Source organism: Symsagittifera roscoffensis, chromosome 8, assembly GCF_963678635.1.
Source record: "Symsagittifera roscoffensis chromosome 8, txSymRosc1.1, whole genome shotgun sequence".
In the NCBI taxonomy this organism is placed as follows: Eukaryota; Metazoa; Xenacoelomorpha; order Acoela; family Convolutidae; genus Symsagittifera; species Symsagittifera roscoffensis.
Genome location: NC_087069.1, coordinates 10995765 through 11021954, shown reverse-complemented (window position 1 = coordinate 11021954; position 26190 = coordinate 10995765). Strand labels below are relative to the sequence as shown.

Genomic DNA, 26190 nt, shown 5'->3' with positions numbered 1-26190 from the left:
CTTCAATTAGAGGAGAACTATTATTGAAATTTGATTGGACAGCTGAATTCGAGTGAACAATATGACAAAACTGATTTGAAAATGACTGGTAATGATCTTGACTTATTGCAATTTGCATACCTGAATTTGATTGGCTAAAAGCAGAATGGGCACAATCGCCCGCCTTTTACTGGATTGATGTTTTAAAAGCGTTTTTTTTCTAAATGGCTATGCGACCCGTCAAATTTTTGCCTGTGCAGCGAATGAATTGAGTTTGAACTCAAACGTGATTGGTTGAAACTGCTCGTGAAAATATACCCCATTTGTGGTGGCAAATGACGTGAAACCAATCTGCGCTCTAAAAGGATGAAATCTCCTTAGAAGAGGCTGACGCCCTCTCCCGGTTTGAAACCGCCGAATTTCCCCTAAGAGTGCGACACAACTTGGTCGCCCCCTACCGACACTCGATGGAAAGATATGGCGGAAAGATATGGTGGCAGCATCCACCCACATGTAATTGCACGCTTGAGTGAAGTTTTCAATGGATTTATGACACTTAATTGGTCATAAACTGAACTGGGAGCTGCTTTGAATGTAGGACTTTGAATGTAGGAAGAGATAACCAGCCATACTTAAAGTAGCGCCGAGCACATACCTGAGTTCATAGTCGAAGGGCAATAACCGATCCACCCAACATGTTAAACGGGGTTCTTTGTGTTCTTTTACGGCCAAATTTTTGGCTTAATGTTCCGTGAGTATCTCAAATTATTGCCGAGTAGATGTTTGCGAAAATAATCAGATGTCCAGACCCGAGCTAATAGTTCAAGTTCATTCGTACTATATTTTAGTTCTGCTGAGTAGGGAAATCGCGAAACGAACGAAATATGAACTCACAAACCTGTCTCTGTTTCTTGTTCAAGAAGCGCTCCAAGTCCACTGTGGGTGGCATTACACTTTACATGAGTGTTTTTGGCAGGGTCGTACAAGAACAAATTGCTGGTTTCTACAATCAGGCCTAAAAGTTTCTCAAATGCGACTTCTTGAGACTCTTTCCAGGTTAACTTATTTTTAATACAGAGCTTAAAGATTCGCAAAACTCAAACGTAAGATTCTGAACTTTTGGAAATGGCTTAGGGTACCCATGAAGGATCGAAGCTGCTTGAGTGTCCTGGGAGCGGCCAGAATTTTGACTAAACAAATCTTTGAACAATTGGGGGAGTAACCCGACGAATGGATATCGAGTCCCAGCCATTCTAGCTTATCCACCGCGAACTCGCATTTAGATACACAAAGCTAAACCTTCTTCATCTAAGCAATGGGATTTCATGGACGATGTCGTTGTGTTTTGACAGTGCCATTTTTGAGAACACAAGAAAAACATCTACATAGCAAAAAGTTCACGGAAATCCTTGCAGCATACAATCCATCGCCTTTTAAAACTCGGACAGCATATCCATTCAGCTGAAAAACCCAGTTTTGAATCGGTGTGTTCCTATTATTTTGAAATTATAATGAAAACTCGTCGGCTCTGAGAGCCTGATCTGACTAAACGCATATTTTAGGTCAAGTGAGGCAAACACACCGAGACAGGGACATCACTGGTAATGATCTGGGTGGCCCAGTCGTTCAGTTCTGGAATGTTTGGCATTGTGTACTTATTTTTCCAGATTTGCGCATTAAGAGATTTATCGTTCATAGCGAACTTACTCGAGCCATTTTTTTGCAGTAATATCTATCGGGTTAAAGAAGTGGCCCGTGGTACATTTGTTGAACATAGTAATGTGAACATTTCTAAACAGCGCCTTTAATTCCTCTGACACTCGATGCCTGAGCATCTTCTCGATGGATGAGCACCTGAATATGGATGGGCATCTTCCGACCTTTAATCTGCCTTGGGATTAGTGGGTCCATCAAATTGGTACGGACTTGGTGAGATTTAGATCTTCCGATTCTAGTGAACAAACTTCGTTGAATTGCGTGTATGCCGAGTGAGCGTTGCAATTCCATTCCCAGTAAAGAACGAGTTCTAATCTCCGACACCAGGAAAATGGCGTTATGAATTTTCTCCACCCACCGGACGATATTGGGATGGACAGACTGCCAAAAACTTTAATTGAGTCCGTGTTATAATCTTCATAAGAGAACTCATTTGGCAAATTTTGTACATCAACGAATTGAGGATTATGACGGAGTAAAATATCCGCTGTCTGTTTATTCAAGAAACACCCAGGGCTGCCTGTGTCTAGTGGCATAAAATGATTTTGCTCCGAGCGTAGCATAACATTTATATTACGAGGCGTACCTCGGTTAGGTTTCAGTAATTCGAGGCGGCAAATTTGTACTATGGAACGTTTATTTCGTGGCTGAATGCTGCGAATACGATACTCAAGTTCGCTGTCTGCATCCTGCTCAATCACAATATGATCAACCTCTGTTCAAGACTCACATGGGAATCTTCCTCCTCCACTTGGTTAACGCAGTGCTTAGTAGAATTACACATTTGTGCGAAGTGCCCTCTCTTCTTGCACGACCGGCACTCCACGTGTCACGCTGGGCAGTTTTTCCGATGATTGGCGGAAAATGTGTTGCCAAAGAAGTATCTTTGATTGCTTTTGATTCTTTCTGTCTTGGGTGTTCTGTTTGCGGAATGAGGTTTGTTCACCACCCCGCCATGATTGAACCGAAAACGTTGGTTCTTAATTAATTTTTGGTAGACTAAATGGTGAATTGTTCTTAATATGAGGCAGGATATTCTGAAACTCCATGGACGCAGATGCTCCGTTCTAGATTTCTAGATGCGCCAGTTTTAGATTTCCGTCATGGCCATAATTTTTCCGAATCAATGTACTCTGCACATCAGTTACAACATGCTGCCTGGGCCGTGGGCCGACAACCTCGAATGGAAGGACAACAAGGATTCGTTAGCCTCCAATTACCAAGAATTGTAGAGTCTGATGCGTACTATGGTGAATTTAATTCCACTTTGAAGGCGTACGCACGATAACAGATTAAGATGGAAACGTGGGAATGCTTGTACCATTTTTTTCTACCCTCATTTCCAAGAGCAAAAAATAATCTGGAACGTGCTCTTGCCTCAGCTTCGTGAAAAACCAGTTCATTCCGATTCGGGGCCCCTTCTTCCGCCGTTCTAAGTTCGCTTCCTCGACCCGCTTGATAGCAGCTGCGTCTGTACGGAGGCCATTATCTGACTCTGGCTGTGTTTCTGGGTCCGGTTTTGTCTCTGGCCTTGGTGACGGTCCATCGTGCACCCCGCACTAGGTTCAGCAAGAATATGGGAAGCATTCAAACTGTCCTTTATTTCTGAAGCATGACTGAATTGTCCAAACCAGAAGTCCCAATAAGGGAGTAAGCCGGGGGGTTTGAATGAGAAGTTTGAATTAAGTATAAGTAATGTACGCCTGAAGTTAGATTTTTATAATGTCCGAAAAGGTGAATTAATTTTATACACAGAAAATGTCTAGGACAAAAACGAATAGAGTTCGAGTTTGTTAACCTAACGTAAGAAAAGAGATAGGTGTGATTCGTAAGCCGATATGCAGACTGGTGAAATTAGGTATAGCACCGTGTGAAATTACTAAGCACGTGTGGTGGGCGACCTTACCGCCACTACAGAAACTGCAAAAATGGAATCAGAGTATTGAAATAGGGGAAAAACTGGAAATGGGGGGAGGGTGGGGCTGGAGGGTAAACAGAGGGGATAGGTGGATAAACGGAGGATAATTTGGGAGAGAGGGATAAACTGGGGGGATGGATAAACTGGGGGGTGGATAAACTGGGGGGTGTAATATATGGAGTTAAATTGGGAGGGGGTGGGTAAAAAAGTGGTAAATTGGGAGAAAATTGGTAGGGGATAAATTGGGATCAGATAACTTAGAAGAAAATTGTAAATTTCATGAATAACCCCTGGAAAAAATTCATTAAAATCTATTAATTTTTATTATAATCGATTTTAATGGCATGAAAAATATTAGGATTATAATCCATTTTTAATGGATTATAATCGATTTTTTTGTCATTTTATAGAGACTGACTATATTATGACAATATAATCGATTATGATCAATTGGCGCTCGGTGCGCCACGTCCCCACAAACACACAAACACCAATTCATATAGTAACCCAGATGTAGTGGCGAAATATTCCTCATCGTACTAGGATCAGGGGCTACTGACGCAAAAAAAACCAAACCAAATTTCTAGGGAACCCAAGCTTCTCTGGGTCTTCAGTTGGTAACGAAATAATTCTTAATCGGATTAATGAAAAATTGTTCCAGGTGCAGACAAGAGGTGGGGGCTTAGTGGATTTTTTTCACCCCAAATATATATACAACCATAAAAAATATCTAAAGACGCCATCAATACTAATTGCTCTGTTTTTAACGTGCGAGAATGGCTAGAGAAAATTTCACAAGAATGGTGAAAACAAGATCTTTTCACTTCTTCTCGAATTTATTTAAGCAGAAATTTTTGTAAATAAGTATTATGGCAAAAAAAAATCTGTCAATAATCGTTGTCATCTTTTGAAAAAATAATTAAGGTCAGCTTCTTGGCTGCATATTAGGTGTTTTTGTAAGTGGTTTGATCCCATGATCTGAATTTAGTTAAATTTAGCGTATGTTGACAAAGTCTTGTACTTAAGGCAGTGAAACAATCATTTTCATCCCGAGCCATTTTAACTTTATTGTCAGCAATGATAAATACTTTTCTTTTATTTCGCTTGTTTTTCTTTTTAATTACAGTTTTCTTTCAAATTTCGTTAATTGGAATTCTCTCGGCTGCCATGGACAAAGGACGTTATTCTTTATGGCATCTCGACACGACTCTTCTCGACGAGTTTAATTTTGACAAAATAGAAGCTGGTTTCCTGACATATTGCATTCAAAAGGAGGGTGAAAATTTCTGTGGAGATACAAATCTTTGGGCAATGTGAGTCATAGTTTTTCCGACTTTCGAAGAAAAGGGAATATTTATGCTCGGTGTGGTTTTTTATTCTGTCATTTTTGTCCAACCGAAAAAATAGTTTTCAACAAACATTTTTTTATACCTCATTGAAGTAATCAACTTCCTGAGTTCAAACTTTAAAAAATAAAAATACTCCGATTGTTTTTGTAAAGTTCAGGGGGTTTGAAAATAGGCAAATGGCCAAGTTGACAATGTTCTGGACAAAATTATGCGCGCTCTGAAAAATTTATTGATATTGCTAAGAGCGTAACGCGAACTATTAATGCTTGGCGAATTATCCCGCACAACAAACCATTCCGAATTGAATTGAGGCTAGCTAATCGGATTGGTAGTATTAATTTCGTACGGCTCAGCATTTCACACTTTGATATTATCCAAAATTTATAAATTTTCCCAGAAACTATTCGATATCAATAATTGAGTAGTCGGAAAATTCAGGGATTTGCTCTGATATACGAGCAGTATTGTTTCTATTTAAACCTGATCTTTTGTTTCTTCGCTGTAACTTCTGGAATTTTCATGAAAATTTTCCTTTATCGAACTACCTGGCCAATTGAACATCTGATTTCTGCCGACTGAATATCCTTAAATCTTTTTTGTTTTGTTTTAGAAGCACTCTAAGTCACAGCCTTCCTCCGTACGATACTGAATACAACGTACTCTGGTTCGATATCATATGGGTTCTAATAAACTTCCTTCATGATATCGCCCTAGCAGCTCTGTAAGCTTCTTATCAGCAGTTTTGTTTCAAAAATTTACAAGTGTTTACAAGCTAAGTGTATAATAACAATTGATTCCTGATGATTCAATTTTTGAATTTTTTATCCGATTTTGAAAGATTAATGAAGTTTTTAAGTTCAATGCCGCAGGCGCTATTTAGAAAAAAATCAAGTGATAGTTTTGGCATACAGTTACGCAGTAGTTGGAACATCTAGCAAACTTCTATTTCTTCATTATTTTAAATGGACCAATTTTTTAAGTTCCAAATCTTTTTGCTAACAGCGTTGGACATCAATATATCTGAGATAAACGTCAAAATTTAGCCCTAAATGACTTGCCAAAAAGCCGAAGTTTTTTTGAAGAAAAAACCATCTAGCATTCAAAATTTTTATCAATTATTTCGGAAACACAACAGAGTATCTATTGCACTTGCGCTGATCTGTTGTCATGGATTTTCAACCAAACTTCTTGAAATGTGTTTTTCAATTTTACAAATAAAGATTATACTCAGTATTACTTCAGCTTTGTTTCTTACGATAGAGGGCGAGTATGTATAAAAAATCTAGTTTAATTTGATGTATTGACCGGAAGTTTCGAGGTATATTATATTTCTTCAATTGTTCCTATTTGAAAGTTAAAACCATCATTCGGTTATAGTAACTTCTTGCTTTATTTACATTATATCTTTAAAATAAAGGTTTTTGCCAAAAAAGATTTTGTTCATGCTTTTTATGCAAAGTTGTGTTGAGAAAATTGTCGTTGAAAAAAAATCCAAACCAGCAGGGCTTTTTCTAAAACAATTTCGTTTTAAGTGACCCGGTTTGACCAAAACTTCTTACCTTACAGTTTACATAAATGAAAAAAGTCTTACCATACATATCTTTACAATTCCAAACGTACAGATAATTGTATAGAGAATTGTATCTCTATGATAAGCCTTTTTCCATACATGACAATTGTATGACAAGAATTTCTCCATAAACCAAAAAATTTTATTTCATTTTTTTTCTAAAATTTTTTCTGAAAACTTTGGGTTGTGTTCGTAACCAGCGCAACTGACGAAGACCTTAGTTTATTGAAATCTGGAGTCTCGAAAGGTTAGACAGTCTTGCGTTTACAATGCATAGAAAACAAGCTGAATTGTCTCACAGCTGTCGTAAGAAATATATAACGAAAGTAGCAAATTTTTGGAATTTGGCAAAAAATTTCAACGATAATTATTTTTTAAATTTGAATTTTCAAAATATCAGACATTGACCAGAGCACTCATAAACATGTCATACAAAAGCAAATGAAGTTCTTGGCGCATTTTCAAAGTAATTTTTTTAAATATTTGGCACGATACACCGACTGTTTTGCCAAAACAAGATGAATTTTCTTTGAAAAATCGATAACACCATTTTAGCAAAATGAATGAAAGATGTATGACTAGTTTTTTTTTCATAGTGGAACCAGATCTAAACTTGTGTTTATCATTGGTTATTACTGCGATATTTTATCTCTATGAAATATTAAACACTAACCAATCAAACCTATTTATTTGTAAGTGTTGAAACTACTTGTAGTTTCAACACCAGAACAATTTGAATTAAGCTTAGATTACAGTTGTTCCCAATCTGGAACCAACTCGCGTAAGCCGGTGTACACTAGATCTATTGAGACTATGAGATATAAGAGTAATATTAAAATCGGTATTAGACTAAGAAGTTGCACGAATCTATCCGGCCGAAAATAAGATGTACGTGACGAGTAGGCGGTGTACCCTATCTGAAATTACTCTATGAGTATAATACAAAATATATAACTCATCTGGTGCGACCAAAAAGTCTCAAACAGACCTTAACTAACCTAGAATTAGACAAAAATTAGATTAAAATTAGACAAATACAAGATTTCATAAAACTGTTATATGATAAGAACTTAATAGATATGTCTCTACTTTTCAATAGATCAGATCCAATATTTCGAACAATACGAGAACTACCCGGTATTGGAAGAAGACGTCGTACAAGAAACTACTTACGACTAGGAAGAAATCTAATAATCGATTTCATGATAGTACGTTTAAAATAACAGTTCATCCAGGCTTTCTTTGGATCTTTAAATTAAGTATCCTCTTTAAAAGTTCTGAATAATAAAATTTCTGATCATCAAGGCCTATCCTTGGGTCATATAGAACAATTTTGATTTCCCCTTCTCCTTTTAATTAGTGTCTAATGACCTCAAGCGTCGATTCACTACACAACCCTTATGAAAGACCCAGATTTAACAGCAATTTTTCAAAAAAAACTAACCAATTTAATTAGGATAAACAGTGAAGAACTTCGGTTACTCATCCTTCACTTGAGCCCCTCCTCTTAGATGACACTGGCTAAAACCCTTAAACTTAGTAGTTCATAAAATAGTATCTAACAAACTACTTGCGTATTTGTCATTGGTTATTATTGTGATATTTTATCTCTATAAAATATTAAATAGTAACCAATCAAACCTATTTATTTGTAAGTGTTGAAACTACTTGTAGTTTCAACACCAAAACAATTTGAATTAAACTTAGATTACAGTTGTTTTCATTCTGGAACCAACTCGCGTAAGCCGGTGTACACTAGATCTATTGAGACCAGGAGATATAAGAGTAAGATTAAGATCGGTATTAGACTAAGAAGTTGCGAGAATCTATCCTGCCGAAAATAAGATGTACGTGACGAGCAGACAATGTGATCTATCTGAAATTACTCTTTGAGTATAATACAAGATACATAACTCATCTGGTGCGACCAAAAAGTCTCGAACAGACCTTAACTAACCTAGAATTAGACAAAAATTGGAATAGATTTAGACAAATACAATACTTCATAAAACTGTAATATGATAAAAATTGAAAAGATATTTCTCAACGTTTCAATAAATCAGATCCAATATTTCGAACGATACGAGAACTACCCGGTATTGGAAGAAGACGTCGTACAAGATACGACTTACGGCTAGGAAGAAATCTAATAATCGATTTCATAATAGTACGTTTAAAATAACAGTTCATCCAGGCTTTCCTTGGATCTTTAAATTAATTATCCTCTTTAAAATTTCTGAATATTTAAATTTCTGATCATCAAGGCCTATCCTTGGGTCATATAGAACAATTTTGATTTCCCCCTCTCCTTTTAATTAGTGTCTAATGACCTCAAACGTCGATTCACTACACAACCCTTATCAAAGACCCAGATTTAACAGCAATTTTTCAAAAAAACTAACCATTTTAATTAGGATAAACAGTGAAGAACTTCGGTTACTCGTCCTTTACTTGAGCCCCTCCTCTTAGATGACCCAGGCTAAAACACTTACACTTAGTAGGTCATAAAAGAGTATTCAACAATTAACTTGCGTTCGAATTATACCTGAACCTTGTGGATTGGCTTACTGATCTCCAACCCTTGCTCACAAGTCACAACCCGCAAGTAAGATAAGGTAACTCTATCATAACTTAGAATTATTCACGAGAAAGTGAAAATCATTCCCAGGAATCGATATACGCTTTCTCTCCAACCCAACTACACGACCCAAGTTAAGCTAACCTCAGAAAATTGTAAGCACTAACAGTTTGAGACAATAGAAATTCTAATCCAAATCTTGCACCCATCATCCAAAACCTTATGTCAAAAATAATTTAGTAAACAAACAATCAATCATGTTACACAATTGTTTCATTGACAACGAAAAATACGACCTCGTAATCACACCACACAGACAATCAGTAGGATACATAAGAACAAAAAGACAAACACTAAGTAAGAAAATTTTTAACAAACAAAAACAATTTATTAGGAAACGATTTTCGAAAAGACGAAAAGCAGGCTCAGAATCAGAAACAGCCGCAATACAAGAACTCCACAATTTAAAGGAATCGATAGTTAAAACCCATCAAATTGACGAACAAATCTTTTTTTCTGACTCAGAAACCACATCACAAGCATCAATAAAAAGCAAATGTAAAATAAAAAAAACGTTACACAAACAAGCAATACGTCTGTACAAATGGAATCAACCAATAAGACATATTGAAAAATATACGCTAACAGTCATACAACACAAAAATGATTCGAAGTGAAGATAACCTAGAGAACTCAGTACTCCCATTTTTAATAAACCCATTAACCGAACCTCGAGGACAAGTTAAATTTTTTAAAAAATTTAATTGCAAGTTTATTCGAAAAAGGAGACAGTCCATGCACAAGAGAATTTCCCGATGTAAAAATCGAAGAAAAAACCTTGACACGTAACTCAAAGGTATATGTAGTCTCATATCACAACATGGAATCTACACAATGGAAATCAAATCACCAAATACATTTCATGACAAATATCTCATTCAAACTGATGACATAGATATTGAAATTTCAAAAATTTTTACACAATACATCAAAAGCATACGACAGAAAAACTCACAGAGAGCAAACTCAATAATTACAAATGATGTATTCTCACTTATCTATAGCTATTTATCGATATTAGACTTGGAAGAACCTCAAAACGATTCACCAACTCAAACATCTCGACAATGCAGTCCGAGAAAATCTAACAAATAATTTTGTAAAACAACATGTTAAACACGATCTACAAAATATCTTAGCATGGTTCATAATGTATTATTTTAGTCACAATATTGATCTTGTTGCACAAGCAAGAAAAAAACTTTGGACCACAAAATACAAATGATGAAACCGTATTAGCAAAACAATCAGATTATGTTTGGGACCCTGAATAATCTCATGAATCATTTATTAATATCCCAACAGATATATCAAGTCAGGCAATTAGCACAATCTCTATTCACAAAGATTATGTTACAGTATACTAAGTTACAATTGACGCAACACCTTTAAACTTGAATTCATTCTTCCCTGAAAGAACAGGAAATATTAGTTTAAACTCTACATTTATATATAATGACAACGTAAATGGAACAGGAAATCTTACACAACAAATATATAAACTCCATCACATTTTGTAAGCAAAGAAATAGTTGAAACAAAAAAAAACGACAGAAGCACAACGAAGCATTTCACCTACTCAATCAAATTTTACAACTCCAAAACTAAAAAACCCAACACTACAACAAACTGTTATACAATCAACAGTAAAACCCTCAGTTGCACCAAAATATTCACAAATGGATTGTTCACCGTTTCGACCAGCAACAAAACCATCAAACAAAAAGAAATTTCACACAGAAATAATTTTGCAGAACATAATTAATCCTATGTAAATGGACCAAAAACAACAAAACCTTCAAAAAACACTCAAAACTACTTATACTCACAAAGTCAAAATATACCACAAACGACTTCATTTTCAGTAAACTTCTTTTCTCAACGACGACCCTCACAAAAACAAAGTGAAAATTACCATTTTTTCGAAAAAAATTAAACATCATAAAAATATGTATCAAACAAGAAATCAACCTCATTATTATCCAACAAGTTTTTTTTCCATCAGACGATGAAGAAGATTATATTCAATCTCATCAACAATTTTATTCAAACCAAAGACCTCGTTCTTTCAATTTTGACCAACCAGACAATTTGAACCATACATACGAGATGAGCAAGTAAGACAAGTTAGAAATAATCCAACATCTCAAAATAATAATAATTTTCAACAACAAAACCCAGTGAATACACAATTCTACCAACCAACTCAAATGTATAACAAAATTCTACTGCCATATTACTTACAACAACATTAAGTAACAAAAAGTCAGCTCACAAAAGTTTCTTAAATGCCAAATAATGCAGAATCACTACAGATGACTATAAATTCATACCTAATGGATGCATCAATATAATCAATTAAGCCACTAATGGTCTTTACAGGCACAGATCCCGAATAATCTGTAGAAGATTATTTAACTGCAGTCACAGCAAATTTAATTCTAAATAGAGGACCTGACCCAGTAAACACACCGCTCAATCAAAATTGGATACATAAACGCACAGCTTTAATCCAAACCACACTTGATGATGCAGCCCAAAAATGGTTTTCATTTTCACCTATAGAAATAAAATCAGACTGAAAAAGATTCACACAAGAATTTTCAAAAATTATTGATTCAGAAAGAAATAAACAACATCAAAGTGTTTTATGCAATGATATTCGTAGACTACCCAATGAAACAATTAAACAACTTGCAGTAAGAATTAAAACACTAGTCCTAAAAACATACTCACTTAATACTCATGATTATAACAATACAAAAATGACAGAAATCCTAATGATGACTCTAACACCTCAATTGCGAAAAATATCAATAATAAAGAGAGCATCACGCCCTTCCTCAATCCGAGAACCAGATTTAGACTTTAGGAAACTAGTAGATAAACCAGAGCGATCAGAAATCACTATGAAATTAGAAGAAACGGAAAACCTAAAGCTACAATACGTGAACAACGTCCAAACCACTACTTCACAGATAAACAATGTCAATGACTCTGATACAGATTTATCCGAAAAGATCACTGAAATCTTGAACATTTACAAGTTAAACCCAAACTTCAAAGGCAAGCCATCAATCAAAAATAGTGTAATTTTTGCCGCCATACGACACATCATTGCAGAATGCAGACAAAAACAAATATCTAAGTGAATCATTAACGGAAACGACACACGATATACTGAATGGTCATCAGCTGTAAAGCTATTACCAGTATCATATAATTCACAAATCACAACAACCTTAGGACTATCACCTTATGAAATGGTTTTCAACCAAAAACCACGGAAACCAATAATGATCACAGCAAACTCTTCAATAAATGCACAGTGCAAATGCATTGTATGAGAATCAATATGTTACAATATACCACGACATACCCACGATGAAGATCACTTTAATGATCCACAAACTTTATAATTAGCTTCCAGTACACACACCGAATGGATTTTAAACAGAGATAAGAAACACAACGAAATCTACCAGAAAGCAACAAAAATTGTTACAAAGACAAAATATTAATTCTCAAACAAACTCCCGATTTACCCCAGCTTCAAACTTAAAGATAGGAACATACGTTTTAATTCCAAACTCTACTACACAAAAAAAAATTTCTAAAAAACTACAACCACTCCGAAAATTACCATATCAAATAATTGATAAACCCACTGATGAAACATACAACCTTAAAGACCTAAACAGAAAAGAAGTATTTCAACATCGAAACAACCTTTTACCTTGTTATCCTAAAAAGTACGCTCTTCGCGAACTGACCCAATTATACTCGTTTACAGGACTTAAAGTTGTTCAGAATAATTCAGATCACGAACAAAATCAAAGAGCTAACATGAACCCTATTCAAAAACCATCAGATATTATCGAAGGAGAATTTCCCAGAGAAACATCAAAAAGTGTGGATAACAAAAAAAAAATAACCCAAACGGAACGAAAAAATCGAAACTCAGAAGAAAAAATTCTACCACAAGAACAAAACGAAAAATCTCCACATAGACAACCATCGCGCTTCAAAATCAGCCAGGCAAAGATGACAAAACGTTCATCCCACAATCCAAAGTATTAATGAAGGTTGAATTTCAGAACCAATTTTGATTTAAATTAAAATTTTCACCTCTTGAAGATAGTTTCAGTAACCGAACATTTTTTAAAAGTTCATGCTGTCAGCACTTGAACAAAATAGTTCAAAATTAGCCAATCAGAACCTTTGCCGAATTATCACTTTAATTTTGACACGACTTCTTTAGCCGACAAACAATCACCTTCACGCCAATCTCTAACTATAACTAAAGGACCTTCAGGTCAAAAATAAGCAAACCGGTAAAAATTGACACCCGAAAAAAAACAAAGTCTCAATAATGCAATCCTCCCCTGTCAAGTAGAACAAAAATCAACAATATTATCCCAACTTAGAACCAAAAACTCCCTCAAGCAAAAATATTAAATTAGCCTAAAGAACAAAATGAACATGATCATTTAGCCTAAAGTACGAATATCTCTCAGATACCCCCGATCATCCAATAAATAACAACAAAACTAGGAAGACCCTACTGAGCCTTCAGAATTTCTCTTCACCAAAAACTGCCGAAACCCGACCCGCTTGTCAAACAAACCAATGAATAATCCGACCACACTTGAAATTTGCCTCGAAAAATAAAAAAAACAATTCGACGAAGTAATCAGTTCTTCAAGTGCTTGTTTCTCGAACAGTTGACTAATTCCAAAATATTCTTTCGGACTTTTTTCAATCCTTTTCAATTTTTTCAAACCTTGTTTAAACTTCATTTTCGTCGACATTTTAGAACTATTCATCCTTTCCCTGATAATTTTTTGCAATTTTTCCCTCATTTTTTCCCTAGCCCAAGCCTACGTCAATTTTTTCAAAATCCTTGACCACCTTCTCAGGTACGATATTTCAAATAACTATCTAAATGTTCCAACATCTATTCAGTAGAACATATGTTTTTCTTCTTTTTACAATATTTCTCACATTTTCAACATCCCTCTACTAACAATGTGCAAAATAAGGCTATCATAACTTTTGAATTAGCCACGATGCTTTAAATCTTTTTCATCCAAATAAAATATAACAAACATAAAATTTCTTTATGAAAAAAATAGTAATTTCAAAAATTTTCCAAAATTGCTAATCAACAACCCCCACACCAGTCCCCACCGACAACATTCCCAAGAAACTTCACCAACACCAATAAATAATCCCCAATCATCAACACGCAAATTTTTTCAAGATAATCCATACATATTTGAAGAAAGACACGCACGATTGTCCGAACCACTAGAACCAGTAATTCGCCAAGCATCTCTAAGCGAACCACAATACGAACCAGTATATAATATATACCCCCCTCTACAACAAGATCTTAATAGAGCAAGACACCAAATTCAGTACCAAAACACGATCAAAATTAGCAGACAAAATATTCATCCAAGACAAAACAGAAATTTACAAAACGCTATAGATCAATTCAACATACCTCATTCACCAACAACAAACCCTATAAACCTTTCCAGTAGTACAATTCAAAGTACTCCCCAGACTCCATCACAAACAAACACAACAAACATCCCATCAGATTGTTTAGGATTTAGGATCAACTCCTGCATCTGAACAAATCAGAGAAAACCCTTTTAATCCCCCAGCCACTACAGAACACCTCGCATATTGGATGACACAAGCTTTAATTCAGGGCGAACCAAAATTAGTTAACGATCCAATAGATGTTTCATCTGAGTCATCTCTAGCACTACCTGAAACTCTGTCACTCCCTTCAACTCCTTCTTTAACTCCATTTTCACAAACACCATTTCCTCCAAATTTTCCTACAAATCTCGACGCCAGATATAGAGAAAATTCAACAAATAACATACAACTGCGATTAGATTGGAATAAATTCGTAGCACCACCTCCATTATTTGGACAACATCACGAAAGTAACAGATTACATAACTGAGCACTAAGATATTCACAAAGATATATAAGAACATAAAATACAAATACTTACACAAGATAATTTGACACTAAAAATTGAAATCACGCAAAGAATAAATAATCTAATTCATCATCCCTTATCCTTAGCCCCCCTCCCGAATATAACAGCTCAATCCCTACCTCCTCCTTTTATAACCACAGAAATAATCTACAAATTTTATAGATACACAAAAAAAGACAGTTGGATACATCACATTTTATAATACATACTCAGGACTATCATGCTCAAGTATCTTTTGAAGATACTAATTTTTTCAGGCCCTTTTAATTTTAAATTTCTCACAATCCGAAGATTACAATCCTTCCCCCCGAACAAGATCCCAGGATTTACTAGTCACACACTATGACTGTGAAGAAAATGAACAAAAAACATTAAATAAAAATGCAACAAACCAAGTCACTCAATGCGAGTCCCAACCACAATCAATCCAAACAACAAACCTAATAGCTACACTTTACTCCAAAGCACGAGCTACAACGCTAACACGATAAAATTTAACAGCGACATTTTCCGAAAAGAAAGTACATTGTTCCCAAATCTCAAACGGTAACAAAAACCAACTAGATCATGAATCCTTCTATCAAAGTAATCTCGAAAGACTATTGCACCTCAGCCTTGACGATTGTAAAGACGAACTTAGACGATTATAAATCACATCAAACAAAGGCACAACTAGGAAATTGGTAAACTTTCAAGTTTTTCCAGACTCAGCACATCAAGCCGAACTTGAAAGATACAAAGAACATAAAGAATTAGCGGAGCACATGAAATTCCTTTCCGCGGAGCACATGAAAGGTTAACTTATGATCTCCATGATAAAAATTGGATACCACACATTGCCATAAACAACCCCTCAAATTGTAAAACCGACACTAAAAACAAAGGTTACCATGAAATAATGTTTTTTGATTGGAAAGTACAACATGAAAAAGTACAACTAACACGAGATTTAATATATGAAACCATAATTTAACAAGGAATCAAACTCCTTTGTAAAACTGATTAAACTAGACGAACACAAGCAACAACTGTTTGGTTCCCAGAAGACACTTGTACCACATCTCAAGTAGCAAAAAAAACACGCTAGAATGATAAAATTTCACCAGAAATTTTTTATTGAGTCAATCCCTTATGAAGAGTTAACTCCTGATCAAATCAGAAAAAAAAATTTAATTTAAGAAACATTAATAATATAGAGAATAAATTCACACGCTTCCAAAATTACCCAGAAACAGAACTTGCATGTAAATTTACCAAACCACTATATAAAACACAATATTCAGAAATTCCTGTCGAATACGAACAAGGTTTTGACATGAATACAGGAAAACTAATCATACCACCAATAAGAACACATCGCTCAACCACTGACGAAAATTCATTCATCCGGTAAACCTCCTAAAAACACCGGAAGAACTGGTGGAAATTTAAAACCACAAGACAAAGACAGTATACGTTTACAAGAACTATCACTAATGAACAACACATTTTGGCGCAATTCACTATGACATACACTTAGACATGAAATTAGACTACACAAAAAGCTGAATTATCCAAGAAATGTTTTTAACAGAACTTGGAACACTCCATCAGATATGCGAACTTGAACGCACACAAATTTTAAAATCACTTGCACTAGCAGTATTAAAATTACCTTATGCAGGATATTTATTATCCGGTAAGAGATCAAATTTTGTTGACTACGAAGGAAACATTTTATGGTATTACACTTGTACCAAAAAATATCGCCTTAATATGTTTTTGAAGACAAATGATGCTATAAAATAATCCCAATATTCTACGAAAACAAAGTACATTTTGTTGATACACTCTCCCGAAGAACTTATTTTTTGGATACAGCAGTCCCATGTGAACAAAAAAAAGCCACAATGTAGTACAATTAAATCCTGACGAAGACAAATACTAGCTTCTCACACCAAACCATTCCCTTATGCAGCCACTCAAAAAGTTTTCACCAGAAACCATTAGAGCTATTGCCCGCAATACCAATATAAATATCGATTTACAATTGATCGGCATATACTTTAAATCCGACATTCAACATCACATTCGAACACAACCATTTCAAGAATTACTCACAAAAATGGACACAATACAACGACAGATATTTTAAGATTTGAAAGATTACATTTACTTAATTGCAAAAAATACATACCACAAGATACATCACCAAAAAGTATTTTTAGCTTTGTAAATTTGAAAAAGGAACTTCTTGCCTTTCTAGGAGGGCCCTACTACATCTTAGAAAGATTGACGATATTATGCGCAATGTTAAACTTTCTGGGATTTATTTTCTCCCTCTTGAAAGGAATCTACAACAGTTGCGCAATACACACACATGTAAGCAAACAAGCAAGCGTAGCACGCATACTTTTTGCAGGATTTTTGAGAATATTTTTTATATCAATAAAGAAAATACTTTTAGACGCTCAAATAAAAGAGTACAATACAAAACTATCAACAATACCGAACACATATGATGAATCACGAAACAATACGAAAACAACACCCATAGCACCACAATTATAAAACATAAATCATAACCATCCTTTATCATTAGTACCACGAAATTTGAGAAATATAGCCCTAACGGACCTCACATTTTCGAGATCTAATTATCCACAAAGCCCAATTCAACACATGGTAACCAACAAGCTAACATAGACGACACATACGAACAAATTATAGATTAACCTCATACCACTAATTTTCGATCTCAGAACAACCATCTTTTTAGCCCACGATGAGCCGCCAAATTGGAGCACTCCATTGCTCAATTTCCCATCCAGCCAAACTCCCGGGCAACCTTCCAATCATCCCACTTTTTGTTTTTCCTCCACTTCAATCACCTTATGATAATACTTCATCCAGCATGGAATCAGACACTAATTCCAACACAACTATATATAACACTATCTCACAATTTAATAATTCCGATACCGAAACACACGAGGAATTTGCAAACTCCCAACCTAGCACATCTCAATTTTCCCAACCTCCCTTTCAGCCTATCCATTCCCAAGTCAAAATTGAACCCTCCTCTCCTCCTTCTCCTCCTTCTCATCCTTCTCCCATTTCATATGTTACACCCATCTATTCCCCTCTAACCAGTGAGCCATCCGATAACAATGATAAAGATCACACGCAAATATCACATGAATTTGATAATTTCATAACCCCACAATAACAATTAAAACACCCTCAAACACTAACCATTCACCAACTCTCACAATCGATAGTATCATTAAACTCATCAACACCAACTCCCTCTTGCCATTATACCCCATCACAAAACCCAACTTCCTAATCAACCACATCCTCCAGTACAAATCGAGCTTACCGAACATTCAAAAGAAAATTCCCAAATACCCCATTTTTGTCTAACCCAGGAACATCCACAAAACTTGTCAATCATCCACTTCACACTAACACCAAAGAATTTTTCCACATATGTTTATCATTTTTCCCTCAAAATTTTCACTCAGATCCCGACGAACAAAATTTAAGTAACTTTAAATTTAGAAACAGTAATGATATAGAAAAAAAATTGACACGCTTTCAAAATTACCCAGAAATCGAACTTGCATGTAAATATACCAAACCAATATATAAAACACAATATTCAGAAATTCTTGTCGAATACGAGCAAGGTTTTGACATCAATACAGGAAAACTAATCATACCACCAATGGCAACACATCGCTCAACCACTGACGAAATTTCATTCATCCCAGTAAACCTCCTAAAAACACAGGAAGAACCTCCTACAAAAGACAGTACACGTTTAAAAGAACTATCACTATTGAACAACACTTATGTTGGCTCAATTAACTATGTTATACACTTAGACATGAAATTAGACTACACATTAAGTAGAATTTTTCTACATTAAGTGGAACTTTAATAGAATTTGGAACACTCCATCAACTATGCGAACTTGAACGCACACAAATTTTAAATTTTAAAATCATTTGCACTAGCAGTATTAAAAATCCCTTATGCAGGATATTTACTATCCGGTAACAGATCAAATTTTATTGACTATAAAATTTATAATATTACACTTGTACGAAAAAAGTATTGCCTTTATATGTTTTTGAGGACAAATGATGCTATAAAACAATCCCAATAATCTACGAAAACAAAAAACAATTTCGTTGATACACTCTCCCGAAGATCTTATTTTTTGTATACAGCAGTCCCATGTGAATCATGGACACACACTATCATGGACATCAATCTCATTAGTAACCCACTCTTATAACCATTATATAACACCCCTCATGACAACGAACTATGTAATACCCAACTCTACTTTCTAACAACTGCACTAACCCCTAAGCAATTCACACAAACAGGATACAGACAAGCACTAGTAAAATTCTCCGCACCCAAATCTAATCATTAATCCATCGATTAATATGATCAAAACATCATCCGCCCTAACGAAGACATCTTTCTAAATGACGACCCATTCGCTACCCCACAACTAACAGAGAAGTTTTTCATTAAGACACCTTATATTTTCACCATCAACAAATTAGATAAAAAACGACAACATCATTTCAACAGCACTCCGTGATATTCATGCTTATGAATCATACTTTAACAAATTTAACCACTTTTCCTCACACCCAATGAATGTGATTTGCACTGTACACACGATGTTATCTTGAGAACTGAATAAACACACACGTACACTTACTACAATTTCATCCAACACCATTACACTGTTAATACACCAGCACGACATTTTCACCATAGATATCAATACATCAACTCTAATTACACCTCACCTTTTTTCCTCAACTTCATTTACTGTAATAAAGACACTAACCTACGACCGCATCACCCAGATGTATATATTCTGTCCTCTAACCAAACTCTACAATGTAGACGAAGCCCGCTCACCACACGATTTCCTCCATCCCGTTGAATTCCCAATCCTAGAATTCAGATATAACACTCGCTATAATCACAAACACTATAACATTATTCAAAACACACCATATGAACTCTCACCCAGCACTGAAGAGCACAACATCCTTAAAGCACTCGAATTGCTTTGTGCACTCCTTCAGACTAAATGCACAATTAATTTACTAGCAAAATTACTACCTCATCAGATATCATCCACGACGTTTTTCCCCGTGGCTTCTTCACCGACGATTAGGTAACCATAAATTAAATAATTTACTAATCTTTTCAAACAAAACTAACCATTCTTATTAATTGTTTTCCTTTTTCTTTATAACCACAATCATCAATCATCTACAAAACAAAAAAGCAAATTAAAAAACAGAAACTTTTTATCAATTCATAAATTTCGATTAACCAATTTCAATAATTAAAGCAGTAAAATTCTCCCGTACAAAGCAAAAAATTAATATATACATTCTTTCTCCCAAAGCAGTAAATATTCATACAATTGAAAATAACTTAATAATTTCAGCCACAAATCAAGCAGAAAATTTCATAATTTCAAAGCAGTAAGTTAATAAAAATTGCCTGTAAATTGCAAAAAAGCAGTACTAACCTTTTTAAAGAAGCTGCTTTATATATTCACTTGCCCGCAAATTTTATACACAATCGCACAACTTGCCCACCAAGAATTGTTTAAAAAAATGATTTTAAGTTTTAAGTTTCGCTGATAACAAGTCTAACCAGTTTTAGCACGTTTCAAACTTTCCTTTAACCCGGTTGGAAAGGAATTTTGTAATAATCCAAACTAACCAACGCAAGCATACTAAACACCAGAAAAAACAACCTAACAGCATGACTAAGAAAAGAAAACCCACTGTGCCCAAAATTGGATTAATACCAGCTTCGAACTGGATCAATTATTATTTTAAAGACTACTTTCAAGTCTGAACATAAAAGAACAAAACAGCAAAAAGTCGAAAGACAAACCCAAATCTAACAATTTGATTTTCGAGAAAAGAAAAAGACATAACTAAGACAATAAAAAAAACCACCAGTAATAAAAAATAGCACAAAAGGTTGAACTAAAACAGGACCCTCTAAAAGAGAGCATGAAAGTATACCCTCACTCCTGGCCTAACCCACCAGAGAGGAAGTCCTGAGCATGCTCTATAGCCGGCCTAAACCACCGTGCTACATCCACGCTTTGTGACACCCACGACTCTTTTTTTGACGAGAGTTACTCAAGTGCGAGTAGCTCTTAAAACTAACCAATTTAAATAATAACGCTTTTGCGATGAAAATTAATACAAGATCAAGACTAAAAAACAAAATTATTAAAGGTTTATTTATGTAAATAATACAAGGTAGTATATAGATAATATTCAGCCCAAAGACGATCAGCAGGAATTTTGACAACCCAATCACATTCTAACTACAGAATGGCAAAACCCACCTGACATGCTGACTACACTCAATGGATTTAAAATACGACTTGGCATCGCAGCAAAGGAAACCCATGGCAGCAGAACAATGGCCATCTCGATGTTCAAGTATACGGCCAGATCCGAGTCACCAGACACTTCCTCCAAAGCCAAACTACTTGCCACACTCGAACGAGGCTGAGAATAACAATGTCCCTATCCTCTAAAACCAACCAGATCAACGTTCATCACAACAGATCAGAAGTCATAATACGATCCCGAATCTATCGTAATAACATCTCTTCCTCTTCTTTCAAAACAGAAAAAAGCAACCTTTAAAGAAAAACACCATAATTCATCCTTCACTACAATAGAATATTAAAAAACTAAAACTCTCTAAGCCCCGGATGGATGGAACCAGATCTAAACTTGTATTTACCTTTGGTTATTATTATGATATTTTATCTCTATAAAATGTTAAATAATAACCAATCAAACTCAATCAAACTTACAGCATATTTATTGGTAAAGTGTTGAAACTACTTGTAGTTTCAACACCAGAACAATTTGAATTAAAGTTAGATTACAGTTGTTCTGACTCTGGAACTAACTTGCATAAACCGGTGTACACTAGATCTATTGAGACTAGGAGATATAATAGTAAGATTAAGGTTGGTATTAGACTAAGAAGTTGCACGAATCTATCCGGCCGAAAATAAGATAGCGTGACGAGTAGACGGTGTACCTTATCTGAAATTACTGTATGAGTATAGTACTTCATACATAACTCGATAGATCTAATTTATGGAATTGTATGTTAAACATTTTTGGTCTATGGAAGTAAACCCTTGTAAAATGTTCCAAATTAGAAAGAAATAAAAATAGTTCAGATGTTTTTATACCGAACTTGAAGAGGCTGATAGAATTTTTATGGTTTGGATGCTTTTTCGTTTCAAACTCAGTTGGCTTTTAATCAAAAAAAGAAGAGTGTAAGAACGATAATTAGGTAAGCTCAAAAATATTATTTTTCTTAAATTAGGACGACTCTTCGTAAAGTTGCGAGGGTTTGAAAATTGTAGCTTCGAAAATAGGGGATGAATACTGCACATTATTTCTCAGTTTTCTTTTAAAACGTAGTGTATGCGGCGAATCGTAATCATCCCAAGTTGTATTGAGGCAACCTAAAGGTTCGGAATATCATCAGGCGTGGAAACAGTCAACTAATTTTTGTCGTAATTTTTCAACTTTGAATATTACGTAGCTTTATTATTTTTAAACTTACAACCTGGACAGTTGGTCTTTCAAAGTTTTTCAAGCAGATCGAAAAGTTAGTCTTGGAAAAAGATTTCATTTATTTTGGTTTTTGAGCAAAAAAAAATCGTTTTTTTTCGGGAAAATAAAATGTTTGAATGTACAATTATATATGAGTGTAAGCCGGCAGTGCTCGACCATTAATCATTACACTACTATTGACATTTTTTTTGGAAAAAGTTTATTCAATTTTTTATCGAGTTTATTCACGAAAAATTGTCTTTTGTAACATTAACTGAAACAAATTTAAAAAATTAAAGCTTCCTTTCGATTCCGATTTGGAGTGTTTTTTGAGCCAGAGTGTATCTCCGGTCATGTGTTAATGGTAAGAAATGTATCGCAGATAGATATAGCCTTAATTGATCAAATTTTCAATTTTGCGGAAGTGTTTTTCAAAAATTTTCACAAAGAAACATGATGATTTTTTTTCAACTTTGAGCTCAATGCAATAATATTTTGCAGGTGATATGAACATTTCCGTCCCTGACGGATAGTTGAACACTTGCTATTTGCCTTACAAGAAATACGACAATTATTCCGCCTTTTCCGAAAGTAACAACAATGTTTTTTTAATCTCAAATCAAAGCTTTTTTCAGAATACTATCCGGGTTTGTGGACGAAGCGGAAGCGTTTTGGAACAAATGGAAATGGGGAAGCCTGTTTGTCTCTATGCTTTTACAGACCTTTTTTGGACTGCTTCCGCCTGCGATTATTAGAAAAAACTTAAGTTACGTTGGAACACATCGAGCGACTCTGTCACATTCAGTTCAACTTATGTGGGATGCATTCATTCTCATTGTTGTACTGGCGTTCATTCGACCCCTTTGGGTCTTCATAACACCATCAGTATTTTTTTTTGACGAAGCATTACCCTGGTTTGCCAGACTTCTAACTCGTTGTTCTAGTAGCATTAATGAGCGCGTTCGACCTGAATCTCCAGATCAAACTATTACAAGAGTGAACGTTCAACCGGCCACAAACAACCAACGGGTTTCAGGAGTCCTGATTCCGGGTCAAGTTGTATTTCAAAGAGAGAACTCCGACGCAACCGAGGCTGTTCAAGCCGCCATTCTTAGTAGTTTGGCTAGTGGTAATCGGAATCAGAACCCTGGAGCAAATCCAACTGCTTTTTTTCGAGTAAATGGAAATTCCAGACCACCAAGAACTTCTGGTAGAATCTCAAATGGTCGACCAACTACAGCGGGCGCCTTAAATGAGTGTTCTCTATGCAACCAGCGACCAAGAAATGCTGTCATTTTGGACTGTGGTCATTCTCTTTGTCACCAATGTGGCGTGGAGCTAACAGCAATTGGAGCGAGATGTCCTTGGGACAGAGGAGCAATCGCGAGAATTATTACCCTCTATCACTCCTGAATAATCAAAATTCTTCTACACGACTGAAATCATTCTGATAATAAAAACGGGACACTACTTGCATTATAACGTAATAACCGACTATTATTTTGACTCTTTTCTAACACAGAACCGAAAATCAATAAAATTTCTTTACTACATTTTTGAAAATGTTTTGTTTGATTTTTCCTAGTGAACGAAAAGAACTTCATTCTTCTTCTGGATGATGATTTTTTTTTTACATAGAGAAAAAACTATCCGAAGTAACAAAACGTATAAGCATGCGAAACTATTTACATAAAGAAAACGACTTCACATAAAAATCGTTATCATTTTTTGCAATTTTTGATGATTGAGTCAATTTTTAATGACTTTTTCAGTGCTTTCTGATCCATTTTTTATATGAGATTACTTTAGTGTAGTTGACTTGTCACCCTACGTCAAAAAATGGCTCCAAGAGTCAACTTTTTTATTTCTGGTTTGTTTTGAGAGTGTCTATACCAAAGAGATTACAAATAATTGATCACAGTGATTTTTGATTTACAATGATTGGGAAAAGTAGTTGCTTCGGCAAAAGTCAAAAAGTCATTTATGCCGGGTACCCGCATTGAGCGCCAATGGATCATAATTGAGTATATTGTCATAATATGGTCAGTATCTACAAAAAAGACTATAATTCCAATTTTAAAATTTTGATGCCGTCATGGTAGAGGTTGTAACCATAACTGAACTCAAGTGACAAAAACCTTGGTTTAATCAAAGCTGGAGTCACCAAAGATTGGGATTGGACTGTCTTTCCTTTACAACGCATGCAAAACCACCTGATACTCCCGGGGGCCCCCTAATTGTCTGGAACGGCGCAAAAGGCGTTGCAAAAAAAAACTTTAACAAGGCCGGCAGCTGGGCGGTTGAGAGTATCGTAAGTCGTTCTCACGGTCATCACTCGTGTTATGCCATCTCTTCCTCGATGTTCATCCACCACACGTCCAATCGACCAAATACCTCGCGGCGTGAGGTCTTTGAGTACCCACACTATGTCTCCAACATTCAATGGTGGCTGCATTTCGTTCCACTTGGGGCGTTTCATTAGTGAAGGAAGGTACTAATTCTTCGACCGCTTCCACAGGTGGCTCATCATCTGTTGAACGTGGGTCCATTTAGTGTAAAATAATGGCACATTGTCGTCGAATATTCCTGGTGGAAGACTGCTGAAAGGTCGTTGAATGAGAAAGTGATTTGATGTCAGTGGCTCGTCATTTTTTGGGTAGTCAGTTACAATTTTAGTTCTTTAGAGGGTCTAACAAACATTTTTACGTTAACACTGGTGAGCGTTTTTGGAGTTCCCCGTCTAGCTGTAAGCCGACCGATTGCATTCATTAGTGAATCAGTGCTCAGATTTGGACAGTTTTCAAAATGAACGGTTCTCTTCCGTAATGTTTCTCAATATCTGTTTTGTTTTCAAAATGAAGGGACTATATAAATCTACTCCAGTATTAGTGAACTGGAAAAAATTATTTTTGTCGGGATATCGCTTCAGTGGTAATGGTGCCATAATGGGCTAGAGGTTGTCTGCTTTGTATCGTCGACACAGGAAACAGTGATGAGCAATTGAACGAAAAGCTTGTCGTATCCCAATGATGTGTTAGCGCTGCTGCACGAACGATTTGACGGACTCTTGTCCTTGATGCATGCTGCGCATGCTGTAGTTAGAGTTTAACTGTTGGATGAGTTGCTATTAGAATCAGCGGGTGACGTGATTCAAGCTCCATTGTTGGGTCAAATTCGAGCCTGCTGCGCGAACGGAACATAAACTGTTGGTCTAGGTATGGATTGAATTTAATCATTCTGCTCTTCTTTTCCAGGCGCCGCTTCTGTTGTAGATGTTCGATCATTTCATTGAAAGATCCTCACTGTGCTGATATGAGGATATAATTTCTCGCTCGTTCTATATCGTTACTAGTAGATT

The 26190-nt window shown here is 35.5% G+C and overlaps 1 protein-coding gene across 6 annotated transcripts in view; it reads left to right on the top strand.

Moving 5' to 3' along the window:
• LOC134853135 (uncharacterized) overlaps positions 1-24351 on the top strand; it is a 28042-nt gene extending 3691 nt beyond the window's left edge. For 2 of the 6 annotated variants that reach the window (XM_063869083.1, XM_063869082.1), the window contains exons 2-4: positions 4740-4926; positions 5573-5683; positions 23468-24351. In XM_063869083.1, the coding sequence (XP_063725153.1) occupies positions 4781-4926; positions 5573-5683; positions 23468-24245 (1035 nt within the window). In that variant the 5' untranslated portion in view covers positions 4740-4780 and the 3' untranslated portion in view covers positions 24246-24351. Of the gene's footprint in view, positions 1-4601; positions 4927-5572; positions 5684-23467 lie in introns of all 6 variants that reach the window. The other 4 variants (XM_063869081.1, XM_063869079.1, XM_063869078.1 and 1 more) reach the window with 4 other exon arrangements.
• The last annotated feature ends 1839 nt before the right edge of the window (positions 24352-26190 follow it).